At 39.5% G+C, this 18,739-nt stretch overlaps 1 protein-coding gene across 2 annotated transcripts; it reads right to left on the bottom strand.

The window, feature by feature from the left end:
* Nucleotides 1–6: 6 nt before the first annotated feature.
* LOC137149619 (alcohol dehydrogenase 1-like) lies at nucleotides 7–16,051 on the bottom strand. Of its 2 annotated transcripts, none has more exons than XM_067543147.1 (7): nucleotides 16,010–16,051; nucleotides 11,452–11,539; nucleotides 11,097–11,316; nucleotides 9,903–10,163; nucleotides 8,682–8,817; nucleotides 4,912–5,050; nucleotides 7–2,737 (listed from the first exon to the last, which is right to left on the bottom strand). In XM_067543147.1, exons 3-7 carry the CDS (start codon nucleotides 11,292–11,294, stop codon nucleotides 2,713–2,715), a joined length of 759 nt encoding a protein of 252 aa, XP_067399248.1. In that variant the 5' UTR covers nucleotides 11,295–11,316; nucleotides 11,452–11,539; nucleotides 16,010–16,051; the 3' UTR covers nucleotides 7–2,712. The 2 variants fall into 2 exon arrangements, 1 of the variants encoding a protein (XP_067399248.1); XR_010918814.1 differs by lacking the exon at nucleotides 7–2,737 and adding an exon at nucleotides 5,219–5,366 and having other exon boundaries at nucleotides 4,914–5,050.
* Nucleotides 16,052–18,739: the final 2,688 nt, after the last annotated feature.

Raw genomic sequence — 18,739 nt, 5'->3', positions numbered from 1 at the left:
CATCCTAGTGTGAACTGAGCCAGCTAGAAAAATTCTCCACCAATTGAGTGGATTTATTTATTCAATTATTTATTCAATTATTTTAACTCCCTTGAAGGTGGGTATGTGAGAGACTGTCTTATTTGTGTCATTGTTTTACTTTTTCTGTTCAGTTCTGCAACAACCCCTTTACAGCCTCATTTGATGTAGCTCCATATATTCAGTAAAGTAGCAATACCAAACTGAACAGGGAAACTGAGTCACAATATGAATAAGAAATAATACTCACATTTACCCACAAGGTCATTTCACTTGCAATACCTTCGGAATTCCCATTGAAATGAATTTAGTGAGATGGCGAAAATGAAAATGAAGGCAGAATCTGGTCGAGTGTGGTTGGGCTAGGTGTAGCAGTGTTGATTATTAGGGTATCATTGACCGCGTGCCCTTCCCACAGCAGCCTTGGTTGAATTATTCTTTTCAAAGGGTACATCTTTCTTAAGGATCGCATCTCAATGATGGCACTAGAAGCTGATCCTTAAGGTGGAAAGGTCCCTGAAACGCTGCTCAAAGCAAAATCACAGGCAAGTGTATATATCACACTGCTACCGTACCGATTGTCTACTGAATGTCTACTGGCTTAAATAAGAAACAAAAATTCTTACAGATAGTGTCTGAAATTGAGTTCTAACCTGAATTCCATTGTTGTAAGCAGTAACAGATAACAAGAATTCCATCATTTACAAGCTGCACAATCTCTCAGACTGCAGCCATATTGCTCTGTCTGTTTTCCCTTTTTGTCCACATTTGCTTTTTTATAAAAAGGGGTAAGAATTCACATCTGATGCTGTATTTCAGGGGTGTCAAACATCCGGCCTGCGGACCGGATATGGCCTGCCAACCTTTTTGGTCTGGCCCCCGGTGGCAGCGCGCGCTGCCGTGACATCTTACAGAGTTGTACTCTCTGGTGGCATTGCGCGCTGCCGCCAGAGGGTACAACGCCGCGAGATCTCGCGGCAGCGCGTGCTGCCACGAGATCTGTGTACTCTGGCGGCAGTACGTGGAGCTCTGTGTGCACGAGACACAGCGCTCCAAAAGGCGGGAGAGGGACAGTGTGGTCTTGGGGCATCGCGCAGTACTATAATTCTTAATCATTGATTCTTTTAATCATAAAATAGTAGTAGTTCTAGAAGTGAATTTACTGCAGTTTTTATATCGCTGATATCTAGCAAATAAAATATAATACTACATAAAAATGGTTGTGCTGACTATTTCACTTTATGGTATGTATGGCCCACTTGAAGTACATTTAATTCAATTCTGGCCCACCACAGCAAATGAGCTTGACACCCCTGCTGTAGTTAAACGGTGCATAAAACTATGTGGCGTTTAATAGAAACATTGTAATTATGTAATGATGCAAATTTTAATGTATTTGCTTTAATTAATTTCCAAGTACAAGTTTTCTGGATAAAAACAAACTGGACCAATGTCCTAAACTACATTCCTCCCAGATCAACACAACAACTAATTTAAGCAAGCAGGAGAACAAGATGCATGTAAATGGTCCTAATTTTTTTTTATTAACATACATTGATTTCAGAGTTATAAAAGTTGAAATTGCAAAATGAGCAATATGTGCAATGGTAAAGCACCCTGGGGCATTTATTTAGATTTGTGACTCGGTTACATATCATCTATTGGAGCTGACAATTCAGGCATTCAGTGTTTGGTTGTTGGCATCTTCAGACACTACAAACCTTTCTACCTAGCTGAGTGACCATACACGGAAGGAGAAGTTTGGGAGTTTGGAGGAAGAAATATGGAGAAATTAAAATACTTATATTTGAATAAAAACTTGGAAAGATTTTAGGACTCCATCTTTCGGAGGGAGTGGAGGGCATAGCATCTTGCAGGTTTCAGAGAATTTAAAAAAACTAATGACACGATATAACGATGCATAAATTATAATATACTTAAATCGGAACTAGTTGGTATATCAGTAAGTAAAAGAGCTCTCTAATACCATGCCAATTAATGCCATACATTGCAAATTCTTTCACAACACTGTTGAATATTATGTAACATATTGAAAGATTTAATCTCTAGCGTCACCTGTTCCTTGAGGGTTTTACAATAACTTTCTTCTTCTGGGTATTCAGAAAACCAGATTGTTCCAAGATGGATAAAGAACCATAACTGATGAAAAATTAGCACCTCCCAGGATTCTAGAAAGAGACCTAAAGAAACATTTCTCTCTCACTTCATATATAATCAGGTTGTGCAACATTTAAAACAAAAAAGAATCAAGGCATTTCACAAATCTCATTTGCTTTTAATTATACTAATTAAACAGTTAGGACACCGTGCAGAAAGGGGCAACAGTGTTAAGGATTTAAAGAAATCACCAATAGAGGGGCCTTCGTAGGATATCCTGGTAGGAAACAGATCGATTTCCTTCCTATATGCCTTTCTCTATTTAAAAGACCTCCAAACAGGAGTTCGTATTTCAAATTCTGTGTTTAGAAAGATGCTTTCTTATTAATCAAAGTGTATCCAGATGACTCCAGCTTTACTTTGATCCATTTTACTCAGCTGTTAGTAGCAAAGAATAATGCAAGACTTTCCACACTTTGTTTTGTGATTATATGCTATGGAAATTGCAGGGAGGAGATTTTGGATGAGATGTGTCATGCTGTTGATAATCCACGTGCCTCCTAGCATTCAGGGATTCTAATACTTCAGGACAGTGCGGATACTGAAATAGAAAATGACAGGTTAATGATTGGCAATCCATGTTCCAAACGTCAACATGGGACTTTCAAAAGATTCGGGATAAGATCATCCTCCATTATACTCCTACTAACACGCTATTAGCTGAACTACAAAAGAATTGATTGCAAATTTAGCTGAATAGAAATGCATAAGGATGCATTCCTTTCTCAAGTCACATCTGCACCTTCTGGATATTGTTGTGCCATATATTTCACTCATGAGCCCATCAGTGCTTTGGCCATTAATCACAGAATTTAGAGATGGAAAAGCCCCATGAGGTCATCTAGTAATTCCCTTTCCAGTTCACGACTGTTCCCAAGAGTGAATTTCCTAGTGCTGTATCACTTATGCATACCTTATACTAACTATATGGCTTCCTTTTAGGAGGAACTGTTTTGTCATTATTGTAGACCTCCCTAACCAAATCCTGAGACGCAATCCTTTTGCTTTCATGTCACGACTGGATATTATCCTACCACCTAAACATTCAACCAGACTAAATAGGGTAAGTTCTACTTTCTCTATCACTTCTCAAATTGAAATCCAGTTTCTGCTGGTTTTACACTACATGCTCCCTCTAAAGCAGTCTCCCCCAAAGTGTAGGGCACATCCTCCCGGGAGAGGCAAAGGACTAGCCAGTAGGATGCAGACAGATCTCAATTGTTCTTCAGTCTCAGCTTTCATTTTAAAAAAGTGAGTCACTAGATGGACTAGGGAAAAAAACGCAGATGGATGCAACAAGATATGGAAGTAATTCCATTTAGTGTTTGAAGATAAAATAACTTCAATATCTAATTAAACTTTGGCTAAAATAGCCCTAACACATTTTGAGAAAGAACAATATAGGCCTAACACTGGCTACTACCCTATTTCTGGCTCCCATTTATGTTCTGAAAAGATAAGTTGCTCACTGTAATAATTCAGCATGACTTTAATAATTAATAATTATTTTAAAACAATTCAATAACTGCTCAACTGAACCTTACCCCTTCCTGAAAATGATTGTCAAAATTCAGTGAGCCTAACTTTATTGTTATTGCTATACTCTTATTTATTCCACCACACAAAGACTTAGAATTTGAAAACAAGTATTTACAAAATACATAAAATATGCACAGTGCAAAACCAAAAATTAAGTGCTATGCAGCTAGAAACTCCTTCGAATAAAGCTAAAGTGTGAAGGGCCAAATTTTTTCCCTCTGTTACACAGGTGTAAGTCCAGAATAACTCCACTTACTTCAGTGGAGCTAGAAGGGACTCACATCACCTAAAACCAGAATTTGGACCTAATTCTCAAAATGTGCATGATTTGCAGAAAATCTTAGATGCTTGAAAAAGGGAAGGCTCTAGTCATATTAAGATGTAAATGTTATCAACTTTGTTTCTCTCCCATACAAATGGGAACTTTCCACTTGTTTCGATGGTGAATCTCACCAAAGCCTGCTGGCAAACAGTGATTCTGATTACATCTCCCATGAAAATGCAGCATGAGTTTATAATTTTCATGACGTTAGTCAGATTAAATATATTAGAACCTGTAAACTCTCACTTTAGAAATATGAAATTTTGTCACTGCTTTTCTTCTTTTCCAAGGACCCTTGAAGCCAGCAGAAGCCCCATATATGCTTACTAAGACAGAATTTTAAATGAATATAGTGATTTAAGTTCACTTCCACCAGAAGGAGAGTTTTGTTTGTTGCTTTGTATTGTTAAGGAACAATGATGGATCATGACCCCTTCTTTTGGGGAACATAAAATACTTGCTGGAACATAGTAAGTCACTTACCAAAAAATTGAGGGCCTCCAATAACAGAGCATGATTTAAAAAGTTAAAAATTAAAAATGGCCTCTGATTAGACTTTTTTGCAATGAACGGAAATGTACAGAGTACAGAAGATAACCTGAGGTACAATTCCAAGATCAAGAACCTGGGATTAACATTTGTCTTTCGACTTTACAGTACAGTGGTGCTAACATCCATCTTTGACGGTGGAGGAATGTGGTGAGGACAGAGTTAAATTCTCAAAGTCCACTCTTGTCAGTGCTCTGCTTTTTTTATTTAGTTATTAAACCAAATTCCATATCTGCACTGTGTTACAGTGAATTTTTCATAGAAATGGTATTTACAAATAAGATAAATAAATAAATGAATCTCACCTCTTCCCTGTCCGCAGTAGTTCAAATCCTTCGTTGATTTTATCAAAAGGCAAAGTGTGGGTTATTAATGCATCCAGGTTGAATTTTTTCCCCATGTAGTCTGCAACTAGTTTAGGGACAGAATCTTTGCTCTTCCAGCCTGAAAGACAGAAGATAGATAACGTATAATCAGCATATTGCCACTGAAATCAGAAATGTATAAAAATAATTAAATGCTGGTGAAGATGATTGGAAAAAGGTGAATATAGTGCCCATCTTCAAAAAAGGGGAGGGGAAACCAAGGGAACTACAGATTGGTCAGCCTCACCTCAGTCCCCAGAAAAATCAAGGAATCCATTGTAAGGTACTTGGAAGAGAGGAAGGTGATCAGGAGCAGTCGGCGTGGATTCACCAAGGGTAAGTCACGCCTGAGCAACTTGATTGTCTTCTATGATGAACTGACTGACTCTGTGGATCTGGGGAAAGTGGTGGACATGATATACCTTGACTTTAGCAAAGCTTTTGATATGGTCTCCCACAGTATTCTTATCAGTGAGTTAAAGAAATATGGGTTGGATGAATGGACTATAAGATGGATAGAAAGCTGGCTAGATCATCAGGCACAATGGGTAGTGACCAATGACTCGATGTCTAGTTAGCAGCCGGTAACAAGCAGAGTGCCACAGGATTCAGTGCTGGGGCCGGTTTTGTTCAACATCTTCATTAATGATCTGGAGGAGGGGGTGCATTGCACCCTCAGCAAGTTTGCAGATGACACTAAACTGGGGGGAATGGTAGATATGCTTGATGGCAGGGATAGGATACAGAGTGACCTAGACAAATTAGAGAATTGGGCCAAAAGAAATTTGATGAGGTTCAACAAGCACAAGTGCAGAGTCCTGCACTTAGGACAGAAGAATCCCATGTACTGCTTTGAGCAGGGCGGTGGACGAGATGACCTCCGGAGGTCCCTTACAACCCTAATCTTCTATGATTCTATGATAAGATGTTTGAAAGCCCTGAAGACTTAAAATAATAGATAAGCTTTTTAGCAGAGTCATGCATCAATCACGACTTTGTTTGGACTTGTCAAAGTACAATTACCCATGGAATGCTATGTGCGAACAAAAGCATTGTTAGAAAGGCAGTCCTATTAAGATATTAAATTGAAAGTATGTTTCAGTGGAATCAAGCTAGCGCCTTAAACCTAATTTAACACTTTCTTTACAAGTATTCTACAGGTTTAAACAAATCCAAATGTTAGAATGTCTGCAAATTATTCTTTATAGAATCCAACCAGTTCCTTTACTGCCTTGCAATTCTTCCCCACTCACTATCATTCCATGTGACTTACACTAGCTACCCAAACTAACCTTGTACTGCTAACATTTGCAAACACATATACAGAAATGAGAATAGCAAATTACTAGGCAATAAATGGAAGTGGATTTGTTAAACAGAAATTTGGATTTGATAATTTCCTACAGGCATCACTGAAGTGGGGTGTACCAGAGCTGCAGAGCCCCTTCCAAGAGGCACCAAATGCTCTGTGTACCCTATCATATTTCAGAACCTCAGAGTGTGCTTAGAATTCAAAGTGTGCCATTTACTTATAATTCTTTTTTCACATACCTTTTAAATACTCTGGAAGAAATGGAAGATGGGAGAAATCCTGTGTTGTTATTTGAAAGTGGTCATTAAAGTTCTAGGAACTTACTTTACACTTCAATCCATTTTAACCTGGATCACTCCAAATAGGTAATTGTGTTGTAACAAGTTAGAACTGATTTTTAATTTTCTACATGACTTTCTGTAAGAGTTATTTCAATCATGGGTGCCTAAATGAGAGATCCAATGTCTAGATCCTTAAGGTATTTAGGTGCCTAACTCCCAGAGAGGATCTGGGCCCAAGTCAGTTTTTAGGCAACCTAGATCTTATTTCTAGTGGCATGAGTTTCGCAGAAATCTCATGGTCAGAATTGTTTTGAAATCAAAAATAAAGTCATAAAATGAGGATGAGAATCAGCTTGCTCCCTCCCATGTTTGACTGTAAACAGACAATAAAACTGGTACTTCAGAGTTTGTGAGGAAACAAATAAGGAACCCGGTGGAAAATACATGTAAAACAGAAGACTAAAAAAGTGTGTTCTAATGGATCACAACTAACTGAGCTGTTTGGATGAGTTCATTGTTACCTGGATCACTCTAAAGAACAAAACTGATTGAAATTAGTAATAAAGTGCTTTGGGCAATTTAACAGCTTGAATTTCCTGACCCTTATCAGTGTCTGAGGTCAGTGGGAGCTAGAAATGCTGTTGTGCAGAGGCCTATATTCTAAGTTGTCCAATGTAACAAAAATCCAGCTCAGCCTGTTAATAAAATTGTTTCTAAAAAAAAGTGGGAGATAAGTAAAGTAGTACAAACTGGATTAAGTAAAAACCAAAACCAAACCCTGAACCCTGCAATTAAGAGTCTGCAAGGCTCCTGGTGAAGTCATGGGTTGACAAGACAGCAAACAGAAAGGTTCTAGAAATGGGAGAAAATGTTAATAGTTGACGTCACTAAAATATGTTTTAGCTGATAATTTAAACAGGATGAGGTGGTCACCCTTTCTTGGACACTGTTTGTCTGCAGGTCACTAACCAGGAGCAGGGGCATGGGTGGGATTGAAGAAGCAAGGTTTAGCATAATGACTGGCACCCCCACCATCTCCTGGGGCCATCCACTGTTGGGCCTTCATATCCTGATGTTAAAAGGCATGCTGATCAGGCAGGCCAGGCTAGAGAGAAGAAACCAGATGACAATGCCACCCTCACAGACTTCATCTAAATCCTGAACAACACCTGGAATGTGAGCCTAGGGTTCCTGCTTTTCCCTCATCTTTTGTTTTTGTTCCCCACCTGATTTCTCCACTTTCCTATCTCTCTGCTTTTGTCTTCTGTCCAGTAAGTCTGGCTTAGCTGCCAAGACAACTCCACCTTAACGTTGCTGTGGGCTTATATGACCAGAGGCACGTAAAAGCAACTCCTTTAGCAACCTGATGGGGGTAAAACTTTGCCAGGTCTTAAAGTGGCTCATAAATAAAGTTGCCCACTTTTTCTCCGGCAGCAAGACGGCATATGGAAGACAGCACCAGACACAAAAACTGCATTTAAAAAAAATCTTTGCTATCCTTTTCTTCCCCCTTTTGTGTGTGCTTGTCTTGTTTTGTCTTAAAGAAAACAGGACTGGACTTCAACAACATCTCAAGACCATCTAAATTCTCCCCCCACCTCCCCCCAACCCAAAGGACAGTTAACACCACGTTTAAGCCATCAAAAAGACATGAAGCAGGTGTTTATCCCTATAAAAGACTTTATATGGCTACAGGGAGAAGGAATAAGGAATATTGTTAAAATGAAAGCTTTACTTAATACTTCACCTTTCAAAAGCTTTAACAGTTTTTCCTTTGTCTTCTGTGTCTTTAAGAAAAGTTTAAAAGATTTTTAACAGTGTTTGGTACAGTGGGAACAAACCAGTGATAACTTGACCTGAAACCCCAAGTCCCACTTACTTAACTGCTTAAAGTTGTATCAATGAACAAGGGTTCATTGTCTTCGCCTTCTTGGGCCCAAGATACTCCCTGATCAGCAGAATAGTGTTCACCATCTTTGAAAACCAGTTCCTTTATTCAGGAGTCTGAATATGGGTTTAGGCACCTAATTATGGCACCCAAATTTGAAAAATTTGTTCCAAGATTCTATGACTTTCACAAACACACAAAAGAGTTTAGTTACTTCTCATGTCCATACCTCCAAAAATAGACCCTTTCCAGGTGCGTCCAGTGAAGAGCATCATAGGATTGTAGGAGATTTGTGATAATGAAGGAGGCACTCCCACAATCACACTGGTTCCATAGCTCTTGTTGCAGGAGGCCAGGGCAGCTGTCTGATTTAAAACAAAGAAATACCCTATAATCAGACAAAGAGAGTTGTCTACAAGCGAAGTTATGAAATACTTTGCACTCTGGGCTGTTAATTATTTGTGTGACTGAAAATATTGTCAAGTCCCTTTGGTATCAACGAGAATAAATAAAATAAATATTGTGGCCCATATCAACCCATCTGCCATCTTGAACTGAGGTGGGACAAAAAGCCTGGTGGAAACAAATGATGATAGGTAAAGGGAGTCAAAGAGGGTAGTGCTGTCTCTTTGGCATCATTCATCACCATTACCCAACCTATCAAGGCCTCTCCATGACTGGGATCCATGGCTAGGAGGAGTCTATCGGCCTGCTCCTCCAGGCACTGTCCCCTCCCCAAAGTTTTTGCGGCTCTAAAGGGTAAGTCAAGGCTGTTGCTGATCCTGTCAGCATTATCTTACTTACTTTACCCCTCTATGCTCTTGAACACCTCCTGTAAGGGGTTTCTGGATAACAAGGCTATTCTCTGGCAGCATGGGTCCTGGCCTCCAGGTGCTGCTGTGGTGGTACAGTGTTTTTGTGCAGATGCCTTCATGCTTCTGCAGATAGGGAAGAGTTGCTGGATTGGGGGTGAACCCCAATGCTGCTTCCTTGGGTGAGGGGGAAAAATACTGCCTAACCTCAAATGGAAGAAAGCAAAGAAATCTCTGTGAATGCGATCTTAGTTCTGATCCTCCACTCAGTTATACCAGTCTTACAGGAGCATAACTCAATTGATTTCAATAGAGATCAATGGAATTACATGTCCTAAAACTGGAATAATGAACAGGAGAATAAGGCTCTCAGAGTTTTCTGCCTCCCAGCTGAACATAGCCAGCATAGGGGACGGTATATATTTTTTCAAAGTTTCTACCGAGCTCCCTGCTCCACCCCAGAATATCAGTGTCAGGCATGTGGCTTCGATGATTTTGAATTTCCACTTCACACCTTGAAGGAGACACTGAGCACCTGAGACTGGCTCAAGACACTAGATGAGCAACTCTCGGTTAATACTGCACTTGCCTCTGGACGCGAGTTGATGAACAACATCTTACATCTGTTGGTCACATACCATGGTATCAATCCGTCCAATGACTTCAAAGGAGTAGTCCACACCAGTACCGGTCAGCTCCATCAGCACCTCTTCAATGGGCTTTTTGAAGTCCTGGGGGTTGATGCACTCGGTGGCTCCTAGCTCTTTAGCCTTGGCAAATTTGTCTTTGTTGATGTCAACCCCAATGATCCGGGAAGCCCCAACTGCTTTACAGCCCATAACAACAGAGAGGCCAACTCCTCCCAAACCAAAGACGGCACAAGTTGAACCACGTTCTACCTGCATAATCATAAGAACATGGGACTCTCTTAGAATTCCAGTGATGTGTAGTGATTCAGCTGCGTTAGTTATCTTGTACATATTTTCATGTTAGACACTGCTTGTATCGGATACTACACCTGTAAATTGATTGAAAGAGTTTTTTCTATGCAAAGTAAAGGTTTCCATTATTGGATTACAACTGGATAAAACCTACCAAAGCCCACATTTGAGAATAAGTTTTTATTAGAAATGTTCCCACGTCACAAAATGTAGTTTTAGATCCAGATTGCTCATGCCACCCCGAGTTTGGGGGCGTTCAAATCAGGACTTTGGGCTCACCCTATTCTGGAGACGAGGCCAGCTGAAAAATTCAGCTCTCACGTGGATTTGGATTCTGAATCCTCCATGTAAACTTTAGAGGTTGTTCACATCCATGGCTGAGCTGGAGCCTCTCTCTCTCGAGTTTTCATTAAATATATTCAAAAAAGAAACCTGAACTGGCTCAATTTTGCAGCTTGAAAGCTGTTTCCACAGAAATCTGTCAAGTTCTAAAGAACTCCATGCTTACAGGGAAAGAAAGATTTCATAGCCGGCCTTTATTTATTTAATATAAATTAAAGAAAACCTTTGTTTGCAATTCAGTAAATGCAAGATTATTTACTCCTAAAAATGAGCCTAAAACGAGATAAAGAAATAAAAACTAACAAACTAACAGAGAATATATTGCCTGTGATGGTAATACTTAGCTTTTATATATAGCTTTCATCTGCAGAACTCAAAGCGCCATACCGATGGGGAAATTGAGGAAAGCACAGAGATGTGATATTTCTTGCCCATGGTCAAACAGCGCTCCTGACTCTCAGGCTGATGCCCTTTTTACTAGACAACACAAATAATCATCACTACCCCAATAACAGAGTTTGTTCTTTAAACACACACTATAATCCTCACCTTGGCCGTGTTGATGGCAGCCCCATAACCGGTGGAAAATCCACAGCCGATCAGACACACTTTTTCCAGAGGAGCAACTGCATCAATTTTGGCAACTGCTGTCTCGTGCACCACTGTGTATTCAGTGAAGGTGCTTGTTGTGATGTAATGATGTATCTGTTTTCCTTTACAGGTAAACCTACTGGTGCCATCCATCATTAATCCACGGGCTGGATGAAGGCTATTCAAAAGACACCCAGAATTAAGGGTAAATTAGATATTGTAAATGTGATTAGTTTTGTATGAATAATATCAAATTAGGATAGGATAACAATCAATGAATCAATAAAATGAATCAATAATCAATGAAACTCACTCATTATTAAGGCACAGATTGCCCTTGGAGCTTACACAAAAGCTACACTCACCACACTGTGGCACAAAGAGCGGGATGACGTGGTCTCCTAGTAATAGAACAGATCAGTTATGAAAATTTCAATAATACTGAAGAGCACACAAGTAAAAGACTGTAGCAGGTACAGACAGTTATTACACGAACACATTTGCAGTAAGAGCACAAGGGTTGCCAACTGTCCGTAAATTTAAGGACAGTCAGTAAAAAAAATGTGTACAATGTGTACAATTTTAACACTGTCCGTAAATCTGTAAATAAATGAAAATGTCCATAAAATTGGGTAGAAATAAAACGTATTGTATTTTGACATTGATTCTCATCGTTCAGAATCACTTCTTGTATCATAAAACTATACTGACCAACCCTTTATCAATTTCATGTTTTCTATTATTGCATATGCCCAAAGAATCTGACTGATCAATTAACTGCAGCTAAAATAATTGCGTAATTCCAAATTCCTGTGTACAGAATATTGTGAGTGGGTACACGCTTTTGTGACATTATTGTATTGTTTATGATATTTTTAGTGATGTCAGTAAAAAGTTTACTGTGTCAGTAAAAAAAATCAGCTTCAGATCTTCATGTCAGTTAAAAACTAAAATGCAAGATTGGCAACCCTGGAACGTCTCACTACCTCCATTTCAAATGGAATATCTAGTAAGTACCTACATTTTTTCTCTTATCAAGACTCAAAATTCACTGCAAAATCTATTAGCACAAAGTTCTAACTGGGAATTCCAACACAAAAAACGTTAGGAAATCCCAATAGATGGTATCTGTAAATGTGGTGGATATGTGTTATGTGACAAAGGTTTGCTGCCTGTTCATAATTTGTGATGCTGTTTTTGAAAATTATAATGAATCATCTACCACACTTCCCATTTCTCAAAGGGGGACGATGAAGTGTTGTTAGAGTGGAGCCTGGTTTTAAAACCTTGAGTCTCAGAAAAGCATTCAGTGGGTCATGACCATCTTTCCTTTCTTTACGGCTAGCTAGGAGGGGGGTCATGAATCTTTAAAAATAAACTTTATTAAGGCAAAGTTACAATAGAACAATAACATACTACACCACACATTGAATATTAACCTGATGCTAAATAAGTAAATGCACTAAATACGCACATCGGGGATATCCAGGAAGCCAGCATTTTGTCATAAGTTGAATCTTGTTATTAATTCCCTCCCAAAACCGTTAACACGTGTTAAACATGATTGCATTCTGTTGTAACGTGGATCATGGTGGGGAAAAGGTTGGTATGGGGGCTGAGAGATGCTAAATTAAATAGGCCTGTATAGGTTCTTTTGTAATTCCATACAAAAGACCTGTATTAACAGGAAATGAAGCATTCATTTATCACCACCAGTCTTGACTCTCTGTTCCATTTCTAGTCCTGCTGTTGCAACATGGGGATGCAAACAGGTAAGCAACTCCCAGAAGATCACAGGAGGAGAATGTGTGTGTGAGTGACAGCTTGTCTACACATACAGCATTGTAGTGGCACAGCTGTAGCGCGTCTGGTGAGAACGCTTCTCCCGCCAACATAGCCCTGTCCACACCAGCGCTTATGTCACTGTAACTGATGTTAATGAGGGAGGTGAGTCACATTCAACCAATACAAAGAACCAGTAAAAAGGGTAAAAACAACGAGAGCCCTATAGCACTTTAAAGACTAACAAATTTAATTTCTGCAGGCATAAGCTAAAAATGGTAGTTAATTACATGTGGATTAGTACTCCTGGTTTCTTCTTTTTCCAGCTCTGGAAACTTTCTCTTACGCTTAGGGAATATTTGAGGAGGTTATCAGTTTGTCTTTCTGATAAATCAAATTAAATTTCAGCAGCTTCAGACCGGCACATAAATTTGCCTTTAATATTTAAAAATGTTCAGCGGCTCTTTCTTAACTGTCTGGTAGGTTAGGATTTTATGGTTTTAGACAAAAATAAAGTAGTTAATTACGTGAGGATCTGAACTCTTGGTCTTCTCTTTTCCAACTCGGGAAACTTTCCCTCGAACAACAGAGAACTTGAAACTTGATGAACGAGTCTCTCTTTCATGTCATAAAATTCAACAGCTTCGGACTGGTGCAAAATTTCCTTTAACTATTAAAAAAAAAAACCTACGCTATACGTTTATTTAACAATGGTATTCTAGGCTTTGGTCAACACTTACTTGGAAATTCGGTGGCAGTCGACGTGAGTTAATCAAGCTACACACGGTAGCTTGATTAACTCCTGATGACTGCTGTGCTTCCCTTCTGCGAGCCGTCTTCACTGCACCGCGCCGATGGGAACCATGTTCCCGTTGACGCAGCACTACGCCACTTGAGGGGATGGATTTCCTGTGTCGACTTCCTGATCGATTGAGTGGGTCTACACTGACCGCTCAATCGATCCAGAAAGATCGATCTGACAGTGGCAACTTTGCCGCCGTCAGTATAGACATAACCTAGGAATCCTTGTTATGGAAGCAATGATATATGCAAGTTTGGAGTACAGCTGCAGTCATACCATTGTACTAAAGAAATGTGAGACCCTTTGCAGAACAAAACATGAAGTTCTTAATGCAACTGCAATTATGGTATAGCTGCCACAGTGCTAGAGTCCTGGCAAAGTCAGAACCTGTAGCTTCATTGCTGACAAGTAATGGCATGGTAATTGTTAAAAATTCTGCTAATTTTCATTAATAAGGTAACACAAATCTAGCTCAAAAGTGGAGAAATACACTATGGAACCCCAGCAAATAACATCCTAATGTTCCATACAGGCTACCAAAAAAAGTGATTGCCTGTTTTACTGCAGGTTCTCACAAAAGAATAAAAAATGTTTTCCTCAGGATGATGTATTTTGGAAGACCACAGCTACCTTTCTCAGCCCAGTCTCAATGGGCAAACATCAAAAGGTTTCACAGAGATAATTTGGATAAACAAATGCCACATAATGCCTAACTTTAAATGAAAGCTGTCAGGGCTTTCTAGTGCCAGATTATCTAGGGAAATGAATTATAGGGAATTAGAAGATGGAGAAGGGAGAAAGCAACAAATCTGAGATAACTGTGACATGGGCTTAGTAATATAAGACTGCTGAAAGAAACGTTCCAGTTTTTGTTGTTACAGTCTTCTGGAACAGGAGTTCAATAGATCTCATTTCCAGCTGCCCTATGAACTGCAGTTAGCAAAGACACTTTCCTTTCTTCCTTTGTCTCACTGTCCACACCACAGGTCTATGTGCCCAAGGCAACAACAGAATTCCAAAGTAAAAATTGTTCTGATGATTTGCCCAAAGGTACAGCGTGACCCCAATGAAATTACATGGTAGTTAGAATTAAAAGTACCATGTTAAAATTAATTCTCTGGGCCAAATGATGTCATATTCTCTATGCCAGGCTCAAAAGAAAAGGTGTTTATCTGCAGTCAAAACTTGTCCAAAAATGTGCATGCTTATCTGAAGCTTGTCCAAAGCAATTTGATCTGGAAATCGGTTAGGAATAAGCTCTCTTGGAAGATTTCTAGTCCTTTCTAATTCCACTAAGCAAAGAAGAGATGCTTTTGCATTACTGAAGCACTTACATTACCGATATAGCCAGGAGGTACAGAAACAGGGTGAGGTGGGCAAGGTAAATAAATATTTTAATCCTTAAAAAATAGTTTGGATGCAGTTCAAGATTTGGACACAGATTTGGTTCATTTCACATTTTATCTTAAAACACTGTGCTTATCCCTACTCACAGTTCAGAATTACTGAGAAAAGAGTACAGGAGTTGGTGACTCATCTTGCAGCATGCAGAGGAAGATCAGAAACTCCTCCTGGGTTTTATATTTATCAGCTCTATGATGCAAATAATATTGTGAAAGGAACAGTAAACAATGAAACCGTGTTCTCTGGGAGAACAGGGAGAGGAAAATAATCTTTTCTCTGGAAGAGATGAATTGAGGACATGGATTAAGCACTTTCTGTGCTAGTGTCATTCAAATGCTAAGCCTGAACTTCAGTGTGAACTTCAGTACCATCAAAGTCTGATGACCTGGGCCCTGATTTAGCAAGGTACCTAAGCACATGCCTAACAAAGTCATCACATTGAAGTAAATGGGACTGTTTACATGCATAAAGCTAGGCATACGTTTAAATTCCTTGCTGAATTGGAACTCTCATGGGGATCTGAGGTCAAAATGGCAGCCCTTTGAGTGAAATACAAGTAAGCACCTGTTCCAAATGCTGGGGAAGGAGAAGCACTTCACAGTCGCATGAAGGGTTTGGTTGCCTCTGACAAAACTAGAAGTGAACAGGCTAAAACTTTTGAAATAGGAAAGATCACTTGGGAGTACAGCAAGAAAGACTTAAACAACATATTTTGCCTCCAAAATATCCTTGACAAGGCCCTGTGAAGGTTGAAATGTTGGATTACTTGTTTCCTCTGCAATGAAGGAATTCATACATGTCAGTGACTTTGATGTTGGAGCAGGTGTATGAATGGTCTGTGTGAACTACTTATCATTCATTTGTGCTTGATGCTTTCTCATACCTGGTTTCACATAAGTCACTCCTTCTCCAACACTCTCTACAATACCAGCTGCTTCATGGCCAAGAATGATTGGAAAAGGCTCAGTAAATGTACCACTCACAACATGGTCATCTGAGCGACAGATCCCCGAGGCCAAAATCTGTATGGAAAGCAAAGAATATTTCTACATATAAGAAACCAATTTTTCAAATTTTACCTGTGTGATATGATATAGAAGTGAAAATACATTTTGTATTCAGAGAAGTTCCTTGTTTCTATCAAAAAAGCATAATAAACCTAAGACAGTGATCCCTAAAACTACTTATTTATCACAGCCATGACTCATGACAAAGATGATAACTTTTAGTGTTTTTACATAGCAAGTTATGGCTTTGTAATCTGCCACAAAAAACTCTTCCATGAATGTTTACTCTTCTTCAGGTTTGTGTAGCTTGAAAGCTTGTCTCTTTCACCAACAGAAGGTGGTCCAATAAAAAAATATTACCTCACCCACCTTGTCTCTAATATTCTGGAGCCAACACAGCTTCAACAACATTGCAGACATGAATGTTTACTGTGTGTTATATAAATGCACAAGAAGACCTAACAATCTAGGAACACAAGTGATTCATGAGGAATGGGAGACGGGAAAAAAAAATCAATCATACACAATCTTTATGTATGCATTACGTACAACCTATTAAAAAATAAAAAGAAGCTAAAATCTATACCTGACGGCCCCTCATTCAATCCTTTTTCTGTACACATCATAAATGAAGTGGTTCTTTTGGGCAAAGTATATAACATATCCATAACTTTTGCATTTTCCCATGCAAATGTATGACTTTGATGTTTTTTCAGAGAAAAAATGCATCTTTTCCCTAGTTTTTGCCGTAACTGCCAGCCATCCATAGTGGTTGCTGTAATAAAGGTATGTGGCACACAGAAGTGCTGGGAAGATAGATTATCTTTATTTTGTGCCCCGCCCCACGTCAGATAGTAGGCGAGTCTCCTCTCAGCCTACCAGCTATTAAAGTTACTATTACAAAAATAAACGTTTTGCAATAATCACCACAAAGAGGTGTTTGAAATATCACTATTATTTCCATATACGTAGAGCAGGACACAATTAGGTTATATGAGACATCACTGTTTGATAACTGCTGGCAAGGGATGATTTAGGGATGATTGGTGGCCACTGTGAAAAATAAAGGTGATCTGACTGCAGCTATTTCACTAGATGCTGGGTGACTGGATTAATTATCCTACGTATAGGATTAAACCAATTGTAAATTTGGACCTACATTCTGTAAATGTACAATTCATCTGTGGTGCACAAGACCCTCCATACCATGTAAGGCCCACAGAGAAGGCTATGGAGAGACTACCTGGGCAGGTAAAAGAAAAATCTCTGTGAAAGAGCAACATGTGGGTGCTCTTCTCCTCTTAACAGATGCAGCTGTAACCCACATGCCTAACAGGGAGATATAGTTTTTAGAAATCTATGGCCAAGGTACAATACTCCAAATGTGGCCTCACCAATGCTGAATAAAGGGGAATAATCACTTCCCTCGATCTGCTGGCAATGCTCCTACTAATGCAGCCCAATATGCTATTAGCCTTCTTGGCAACCAGGGCACACTGCTGACTCTTATCCACTGTAACCCCGAGGTCCTTTTCTGCAGAACTGCTGCCTAGCTCATCAGTCCCCAGTCTGTAGCTGTGTATGGGATTCTTCCATCCAAAGTGCAGGACTCTGCACTTGTCTTTGTTGAACCTCATCAGATTTCTTTTGGGCCAATCCTCCAGTTTGTTTAGGTTCTTCTGTATCCTATCCCTACCTTCCAACGTATCTACCACTCCCCCCAGCTTAGTGTCATCTGCAAACTTGCTGAGGGTGCAATCTACCCCATACTCCAGATCATTAATGAAGATGTTGAACAAAACCGGCCCCAGGACAGACCCCTGGGGCACTCCGCTTGTGACCGGCTGCCAGCTAGACATGGAGCCATTGATCACTACTCGTTGAGCCCTATGCTCTAGCCAGTTCTCTATCCATTTTATAGTCCATTCATCCAACCCATACTACTTTAACTGGCTGATAAGAATACTGTGAGAGACCATATCAAAAGCTTTGCTAAAGTCAAGGTCTATCACGTCCACCGCTTTCCCCACATCCACAGAGCCAATCACCTCTTCATAGAAAGCAGTCAGGTTGGTCAGGCATGACTTTCCCTTGGTGAGTCCATGTTGACTGTTCCTGATCACTTCCTCTCTTCCAAAGTAGCCATGTTATGTTGTAGAAATTAACTTATCATTACGTTTCTTTATCATTATAAGATTTTATAAAGTTGGTACTTAAGAATTAAGTTAATTCCTTTTGTTCTTTTGGACTTGGTTGTGGAGAGGTTAACCATGTGCAATCCTTGCTGAAAATCCCCAGAGACTGAATTCTGGATCTCCATGTACTTTTTTTTTTTGGGGGGGGGGAAGTTCTTAAAAATGTAAATACAGAGGGGAGAGAAGTCATGACATCTTCATAGGTATATAACTCTACTCCCTAACACAGATAAAAATAATGGGAAATTCTAGCTATGTCACTAACATGTTTCAAATCCTGCTTACAGTGCATTTTAAATAGCCTGTGTAATTCAATATGAGTTCACTGGATAGTAAGCATTCCGGCACGTAATATTTGTAAGACTGGGCCCTGCATTTCTATAGCATTAACAAAACTGGCACCGATATGGA

Source organism: Emydura macquarii, unplaced genomic scaffold (genome assembly GCF_026122565.2).
Source record: "Emydura macquarii macquarii isolate MOO-44397 ecotype Brisbane River unplaced genomic scaffold, CSIRO-AGI_Emac_v2 contig_784, whole genome shotgun sequence".
Classification (NCBI taxonomy): Eukaryota; Metazoa; Chordata; order Testudines; family Chelidae; genus Emydura; species Emydura macquarii.
This window is presented reverse-complemented; position numbering and strand designations above follow the sequence as displayed.